Here is an 8,696-nt window from a genome sequence, read left to right as displayed (position 1 = left end):
ATTCATATTATCCATAGGAGCCAAATGTCTAATGAAATGCACACTAGACCACAATCTGGCATCTAAACTCAAAACCTTTATTACAGCAAATAAAAAAGGCATACACTTCCATTTAATTTAGAAAGTTAATGAATTTGCTATTTATTTATGTCATACATACCATTCGCCTGTATAACCTTCCAAATTTACTCAAATGTGTTGAGACATCCACACACTACACACAATTTGGGGAAAAGGTGCAGTGTTCATAGGACATCTTCCCACTCATTAAAGCCCAGAAAAATATTACCATGAATATCCATTGAGATAAACTACACATTTAACTATTTCAACCTATGTTAGATTTGCCTATTAATTCTGTCATGGTAAAGTTTTATACAGTAGGAAGCTTTCTTGTTTCCCCGCCTTGTCTGTCTCAGGGAATGCCAAGTGGAATGGTGAAGGAGAGGTAGTCGCCCACCTCACCCCATTCTGCTCTGAAGTGTTGGAATATGGTTATCCATGTGGTGAGTACTGCAACCCACAGTAGCAACCCCAGCCCTGAACGCTTTACATCTGAAAGAGAGATGTAATGTATTGTAGTCATGTTTGCATAGAAACTGCATGCTTTCACTAATACTTACACTAATGTTAAACTAATACAAAGCCAACTTTATGTTTTAGCTGGATCATCTTATCTCATCATGGATCATAGGCCTACATCTCATAAGACACACAACCTGTAACAAATGTATTATTTATCCAGTATGTGGATTTGCCACAACAAATATGAACAACTAATCATTTGTACAGGAATCTTGAGTTACATTAATTAACAGCACTTTCTCTGTGTACATTGACTCTGATTGGATGATTGACACTCACATGTTTTGATCTGAAGTTGTTCAGTATATATTGGCTTTACAAAGGCCTCTTTGAAAAACCACACCACATTCACCAGCCACAGGAACGGAAGGAATGCAAATCCCCCTGAGATAGAAAGTAATTACAGTATTACTACATGATTCTTGCATTACTTATATATATATATACACACATGTTGTAAACACTAACATTGGAGAGCTCATGCAATGTTTTTCTCTTTGAACCATGCCAGGGGACAGAAATCCCCTGGTCACGTGGCTTATAATTAGAGAAAAACAACACTTGGTGGTTCAGACTTACCAACTTACCGAAATAGTATTTCCTACAGAGGTTGAGTTTCTCCTCATTAGGAAGGCGCTCTAGGTTCATGTTGATTTCCTGTTATTTCGTATTGACAGCTTTTCAAAGAGACCTTGAAGTATGATGGAAGAGGATAAAAGTGGGAGGATATTTTGAAGATCAAGACTGACACATTTCGGCTTCATGGAATTGCCAGTCTGTAAAATACGAGGGTGCCCTCTATCGATAAGAATGGAACAAGTCTTGTGTTTCCACCGAACTTTTGCCTGGCTATCTGCCCAGATGACACGATAACATATTTAAACACCAATTTTGCGAACTGAAGTATTTTAAGGCGAAATGTGTAGGCTAGTAGATAAGTTTTGAAAAAGCAGTCGAGACTAATGCGTACTGGATGGCTAACAATATATGCTACAATGTTAACAGCAATTGTCCTCTATTACAGAAAATACATAATTAATAATATTTTCCGAGGCTTTTACCTGTAATCTTTAATTATATAGATGTCAAATACCACTAAATTGCTTGACAACTTCACGTTCAATAGCTCAAAACATACACACAGAAAGAGAACGTCAATTTGTTCATTTCCGCTTCCTACTCCAGCTTTCTGAAGAGGGGGATGTGACGTCCATATTGCCCCCGTTCGTTGTGGGTACTGTAGTTCAGATAGCGTACATAGAAACGTATGTTTTGGCATTTAAATTAAAATATATTTCAACAGTGTAATTCACTTTTGCTTGTAGTAAATCACCTATGATTGCTGACAGTGCAGATGATGTGAATTGCAATGCAAAATATGTGCCTTGCAGCTGCAAAATTACTGTTAACCTGCCTGTCTTATTCTGTGAATAATTTCCATCAGGGAAGTTTACTACAATATACAACCATAATTCTCCTCTTATCAATGCAAAATAATATAGGCCTAGACTTGTGGATATTTTCAATTATTCTTTTCAAATTATGTTTAGAGCTTGATTTAAGTGCATAGACTCTCTCTCTCGTGCAAGGAGCGCGCACATAATGTATAGTGGTGCAATTTGTATGATCATATCAAAAGACGAGGACAAGCCGCTCTGAGGAATAGGGACAAGCCTAAAAATATTGGTACAGCGGTAGATGGCCATTCACAAAATGTGTATTTTTTTTGCATGGAGGAAAGCTGGGCCTTGTAGTTAATTATCAATAAACGTAATGGTTGTAATGAAACGATGATCGAGCAATGCGTCCTTTGTTTAATATCAAATGGGTTTATTACTTGTATTACATAATGCATTGCACACACCACCCCTATAAATTCCAATCATAATTTAAATAAAGATTTGCAAGTTGCCATGTGAAGCTTTCCTTGGACATACTTCATTTCCCGGCAGCCTTGCGGGTCCCCCCTCCCTTTCTCGCGCCTTCCCTCTTGTCTCACCTCAAGTTGCTATCGGTGTTGTTTTTGAAGCTATGATGGCGGCAGCGGGATGCGGATCAGCAACCGCGGCTGCCATAGGAGGCCAAGTTGGTACTGCTGCACCCCGAGGTCGCTTCCCTGGTCGGCCTTGGTCGTCTCGCAGCCGCTTGCGTTCTGAGAAGCGATGGCAACTTGACCGATCAGGAGCAGAAGCTGACGATGTGACTAATGCTGGAGGCCCAAGGCCCACAAGCCTGGTTCTCTCGTTAAACGAGGACCAGTCTCACTTGCGCTTACTTGGGATAGAGTCGAACCACAAGAGCTTAGCGGAGGCTGGGTACAGCTCAAGTGGGAGCGAAGAGGTGAGAGCCCAAATCGCTGCTGGAGTTAGTATATTTTTGCTTCTTTTATCATGCCATTTTGGTTACCTGTGTTGGTGTGTAGTTTTGTGTGTGTGTGTCATGTAGAGTTGGCCCCGTTTCATAATACTTTGCTTTAAGTGTCAACATTAGTTAGCTAGCCAGCTAACGTTATATAGCAGTAGCGACTTCATGAGATGTTCGTCAATAGCGCTAGCTAACAAAGGGGAAGGCTAATGTAATATTTGTCTGCATTGGAGCTCTATGGTTAGTTAGACATACGATTTACCACGAATAACTTACACCCACGCTAGCTAGTCAGGTATTTGTCTTAAATTAGTATTTATGCCTGTAATTGCTGCAGTGAGTAACGAACGTAGCTACATAAATGTTTCTATGGATTCAAGAGGGGGAGGGGCTACGTCAGATACCTACTCTAGTATCGCTAACTAACTACGGTGTATAGGGATCATTTCACGTTCCTTTCAAGAACAAGGCTTGCAGAATGTCACCAGGTCAGTTTTTTTTGTCGCTGTCACTGAGTCAATTAATGTAACTAGGTTGTTGAAGTCATTGGAGGGAAACTGATAACGAAACCCGGTAGTGGGTAAATTTGTCATGATGTGAGATGTTAACGTTACTTGGCCTGCTATTGCAGTCCATTTTCTATTTCATTACAAGCAAGAGAGGAGCACCAAGCATATTAGATATTTACATTTGAAATATAAATGACCTAGGCCTACCTAATGACTGCAAGTATTCATATGTTAATAATCTGGCTTGGACCCAAGCTCCACATTCGCTGACAAAATGCTGCTGCCACAATATCGACTTTATTTGCATATTAACAGGCATGTAGCAGATGTAGTTAGAGGCCTGCAACCCCTCCCCAGTTCCCCGGCATGACTGGGTAAATTGCTGCTGGTTTCTTGGTAATGCCTCGCCATCCATGAACAAAGATGCATTACATGGAGGAGAAGATCAAAGATGTGCTTGGACTGTTTTTGAATGATTAACTTAACTAGTTGATGTAATGGCTTGTCCAGTGCACTTGTGTTGGGTTTGTAATGGTATAGTTTGGTGCTCAAGACTAACACAATAATCTACAGGTCATCCCAGTGATGGTAAACATTTGACATGGGAGACCTATTCCAAGTAGGCAGTAACCTATAACACTATACATGGTCATTTCCATGTAAAAGAACCCATGAGCACCAACGTGAAGTTTGTAGGAGCATATCAAATTGGGTGTCAAATGAAAGCGAAGAGTATATTTTTGGAAAATAAAGGTACAAATGCATTAAAGAAAATACAGATTTTTTGCAAATTAGGAATTGATTTCTGGCAAAAAAAATGGAAACAGGTCTTTAAAAATATCTACCAGAAAGTCATAAAAAGTATTAGAAATAAATCAAAACACAATGTTGAAGTAAAGACTAGAGGTCGACCGATTATGATTTTTCAACGCCAATACCGATTATTGGAGGACCAAAATAATGACAATTACAACAACACTGAATGAACACTTATTTTAATTTAATATAATGCATCAATAAAATCAATGTAGGCTCAAGTAAATAATGAAACGTTCAATTTTGTTTAAATAATGCAAAAACAAAGTGTTGGAGAAGAAAGTAGAAGTGCAATATGTGCTATGTAAGAAAGCTAACGTTTCGGTTCCTTGCTCAGAACATGAGAACATATGAAAGCTGGTGGTTCCTTTTAACATGAGTCTTCAATATTCCCAGGTAAGACGTTTTAGGTTGTAGTTATTATAGGAATTATAGGACTGTTTCCCTCTATACCATTTGTATTTCATTAACCCTTGACTATTGGATGTTCTTATAGGCACTTTAGTATTGCCAGTGTAACAGTATAGCTTCCATCCCTCTCCTCGCTCCTCCCTGGGCTCAAACCAGCAACACAATGATAACAGCCACCATCGAAGCAGTGTTACCCATACAGAGCAAGGGGAACAACTACTAAAAGGCTCAGAGCGAGTGATGTTTGAAATGCTAATAGCGCGCGCTAACTAGCTAGCCATTTCACTTCGGTTACACCAGCCTCATCCCGGGAGTTGATATGCTTGAAGTCATAAACAGAGCAATGCTTGACACACAACGAAGAGCTGCTGGCAAAATGCACGAAAGTGCTGTTTGAATGAATGTTTACAGACCTGCTTCAGCCTACCACTGCTCAGTCAGATACTTAGATGCTTGTATGCTCAGTCAGATTATATGCAATACAGGACATGCTAGATAACATCTAGTAATATCATCAACCATGTGTAGTTAACTAGTGATTATGATTGATTATTTTTTATAAGATAAGTTTAATGCTAGCTAGCAACTTACCTTGGCTTACTGCATTCGCGTAACAGTCCTTGTGCAGTGCAATGAGAGAGAGGCAGGTTGTTATTGCGTTGGACTAGTTAACTGTAAGGTTGCAAGATTGGATCCCCCGAGCTGACAAGGTGAAAATCTGTCGTTCTGCCCCTGAACGAGGCAGTCAACCCACCGTTCCTAGGCCGTCATTGAAAATAAGAATGTGTTCTTAATTAATTGACTTGCCTAGTTAAATAAAGGTGTAAATATAAATAAAAACAAATTTAAAAAATTGGCGCCCAAAAATACCGATTTCCGATTGTTATGAAAACTTGAACTCGGCCCTAATTATTCGGCCATTCCGATTAATTGGTCGACCTCTACTCTGAATGCCAAGTGTCACGTCTGGAGGAAACCTGGCACCATTCCTACAGTGAAGCAAGTTGGTGGCAGCAGCATGCTATGGGCATGTTTTTCAGTGGAAGGGACTGGGATTCAGGATCGAGGGAAAAATGAACGGAGCAAAGTACAGAGAGATCCTTGATGAAAACCTGCTCAGGACCTCAGACTGGGTTGAATCTTCAACAGGACAACGACACTAAGCAAAGAGCCAAGAAAGGGAAAGGGGGATACCCAGTCAGTAGTACTAACTAAATGCCTTCAACTGAAATGTCTTCCACATTTAACCCAACTCCTTCTGAATCAGAGCTGTGTGGGAGGCAGCCTTAATCGACATCCACATCTTTGGTGCCCAGGAAACAGTGTGTTAGCTGCCTTGCTCAGAGGCAGAATGACAGATTTTTACCTTGTCAGCTCGGGGATTCGATCCAGCAACCTTTCGGTTACTGGCCTAATGCTCTAACCACTAGGCTAGACAATACAGGAGTGGCTTCGGGACAAGTCTCTAAATGTCCTTGAGTGGCCCAGCCAGATCACGGACTTGAACCCGATTTGAACATCTCTGGAGAGACCTGAAATATGCTTCAACAAAGTATTGAGTAAAGGGTCTGAATACTTATGTAAATGTGTGTGTGGGGGGGTGTAATACGTTTTAGAATAAGGTTGTAATGTATTTTTTTTGTTGTGGAAAAAGTCAAAGGGTCTGATTCCCCCCCCTCCAGTAAATGTTACCTCTCCCAGCTCTTACTGACAACTACCCACGAGACCACTTGCTTTCCATTTACTGGAACTGGCATCTGAACCGACTGACACCGTACGTCCATGGACGTTGACATTTGGTCAGTCCGCCATGGCCTTGATTTCAACGTCCACAGACATAGTTTTTTTTGGTCGGTTTAGACCGGCCTCGATTTAGCCCAAACATAGACGTCCCACGATTGGTTCAGATTTGGTCTGATCACAGATCATAGACATCTGTTTCACAAGTTTGCACAGTACAGTGAAGCACAACTGGGTACAGTAAAGAGTATAGATCATTACGCGTTAATGCACAATTCTGCATTTTCCCTCCGAAAAAGAGAACGCCTAAGATGCTGTATCTTGCTGTGTTTTATAAGCACAGATCTAAAATGCTTATTGTAAATTTCTGCTCGGCATCAGACTCATTTTGTGTTTCAGTTGCACTTCACTCGAATGAGAATCAGGTAAAATGCAAGATTAACTTCAAGAGACACATTAGGAAATGTAGCTAGCTAATCTCTTTCTATGATAATAAACAATTGAAATATGATGGCCATACATCGTTTTTGCAACAAATACCTTGATTTTTTTCATTGTAAGCTAATTTACTTGTGTATAATGTTGCACTTCTGTTGTCATCTGATGAAAATGAAGCTATTTTCTGACGAATGTGTTGCACTAATGTATTTTCTGTGAAGAACAACTATAGTTGCACTCCAATGATCACCCTATTGAAACAAAAAGGCACTCTTTCAACATAACACGTGGGAAATGGTTTAAAATGCAGATTTTGATGAAAATGCAGATTTCTGAACTCTAACGTGATCCCTTGTACAGTAAAGTTTTGTACAGTAGAGTCTACTGTACTGAATAGGGATCTTAACAGTTTATTGGTTAGCCGCCGAAAATACAGTTGACCGCTCATGCTTATCATTCTATAGGTTAATTGGCATAATTTAGGAAAATTAAATTGTCCTTGTGTATTTTCATTGGTTCTCCTGTATCTTATTTATCGCATGTGCACAGCATACAGAGAATAGCCTATCACCTGTCAGAGAGCAGCTCCTCAAAAGATGGTACTCGAGTGAAACATGCTTTTATATATTACTTTTTATTTCTCAATCTCAACTCGTAATTTAAGCTCGCCTCCCATTTCCCATTCGAGTGCATATTCTATAGTCAACGATAGTCAGGCTATCACCGACCACTTTGCAACATGAGCTTTAGGCAGTATAATTGTTTGAAACCTGAAAGTTTTACTTTACTTCAAATAATGAGTCATTTCTTACCTGGCTTCAAGTTTGCCCAGAGAAAATCCAACCATAAAAACAGGCAATTATTTTATATAGACTTCCTCATGCCATTAACTTTAATTTCTCTACTGTTCAATTGATTTTCATATCAACTTTCTTTTGTTGGCTAGAAGCAAAAGGCACAATCCTAGTCATATTAACAACCCTTCCTAGTTGTTGCTTTTACATTCCCTGTCTTTTTGTGTGACAGATTTGAATCCCTGTCACACATGAATCGGCTCGCTTTAGGTGCACAGTTTTAGAACTGCTTTTTCCCGCATAATATACATTTGGCAAGTGTTTGAAAATGACGTGTTATTAGCTGCTTCATTACAAGAGTTGCATGTTCCATAATAGGCTATAACATTTAGACTTTAAACAATAGGTGTGGTAGAGTTGCATGTTCCATAATAGGCTATAACATTTAGACTTTAAACAATAGGTGTGGTAGAGTTGCATGTTCCATAATAGGCTATAACATTTAGACTTTAAACAATAGGTGTGGTAGAGTTGCATGTTCCATAATAGGCTATAACATTTAGACTTTAAACAATAGGTGTGGTAGAGTTGCATGTTCCATAATAGGCTATAACATTTAGACTTTAAACAATAGGTGTGGTAGAGTTGCATGTTCCATAATAGGCTATAACATTTAGACTTTAAACAATAGGTGTGGTAGAGTTGCATGTTCCATAATAGGCTATAACATTTAGACTTTAAACAATAGGTGTGGTAGAGTTGCATGTTCCATAATAGGCTATAACATTTTGACTTTAAACAATAGGTGTGGTAGAGTTGCATGTTCCATAATAGGCTATAACATTTAGACTTTAAACAATAGGTGTGGTAGAGTTGCATGTTCCATAATAGGCTATAACATTTAGACTTTAAACAATAGGTGTGGTAGAGTTGCATGTTCCATAATAGGCTATAACATTTAGACTTTAAACAATAGGTGTGGTAGAGTTGCATGTTCCATAATAGGCTATAACATTTAGACTTTAAACAACAGGTGTGG

At 39.2% G+C, this 8,696-nt stretch overlaps 2 protein-coding genes across 5 annotated transcripts in view; one reads left to right on the top strand and one right to left on the bottom strand.

Moving 5' to 3' along the window:
* Positions 1 to 56: 56 nt before the first annotated feature.
* On the bottom strand, positions 57 to 1,777 carry LOC118373832 (gamma-secretase subunit PEN-2-like). The gene is made up of 4 exons (XM_035760085.2): positions 1,647 to 1,777; positions 1,173 to 1,276; positions 865 to 969; positions 57 to 555 (listed from the first exon to the last, which is right to left on the bottom strand). Exons 2-4 carry the CDS (start codon positions 1,231 to 1,233, stop codon positions 416 to 418), a joined length of 306 nt encoding a protein of 101 aa, XP_035615978.1. The 5' UTR covers positions 1,234 to 1,276; positions 1,647 to 1,777; the 3' UTR covers positions 57 to 415.
* A 750-nt stretch (positions 1,778 to 2,527) lies between these two features.
* LOC118373824 (histone-lysine N-methyltransferase 2A-like) overlaps positions 2,528 to 8,696 on the top strand; it is a 73,477-nt gene continuing 67,308 nt past the window's right edge. The window contains exon 1 of one of the 4 annotated variants that reach the window (XM_052489938.1): positions 2,528 to 2,949. In XM_052489938.1, coding sequence (XP_052345898.1) covers positions 2,617 to 2,949 — 333 coding nt within the window. In that variant the 5' untranslated portion in view covers positions 2,528 to 2,616. The remainder of the gene's footprint in view (positions 2,950 to 8,696) is intronic. The other 3 variants (XM_052489941.1, XM_052489939.1, XM_052489940.1) reach the window with 3 other exon arrangements.

Source organism: Oncorhynchus keta, chromosome 31, assembly GCF_023373465.1.
Source record: "Oncorhynchus keta strain PuntledgeMale-10-30-2019 chromosome 31, Oket_V2, whole genome shotgun sequence".
In the NCBI taxonomy this organism is placed as follows: Eukaryota; Metazoa; Chordata; class Actinopteri; order Salmoniformes; family Salmonidae; genus Oncorhynchus; species Oncorhynchus keta.
This window is presented reverse-complemented; position numbering and strand designations above follow the sequence as displayed.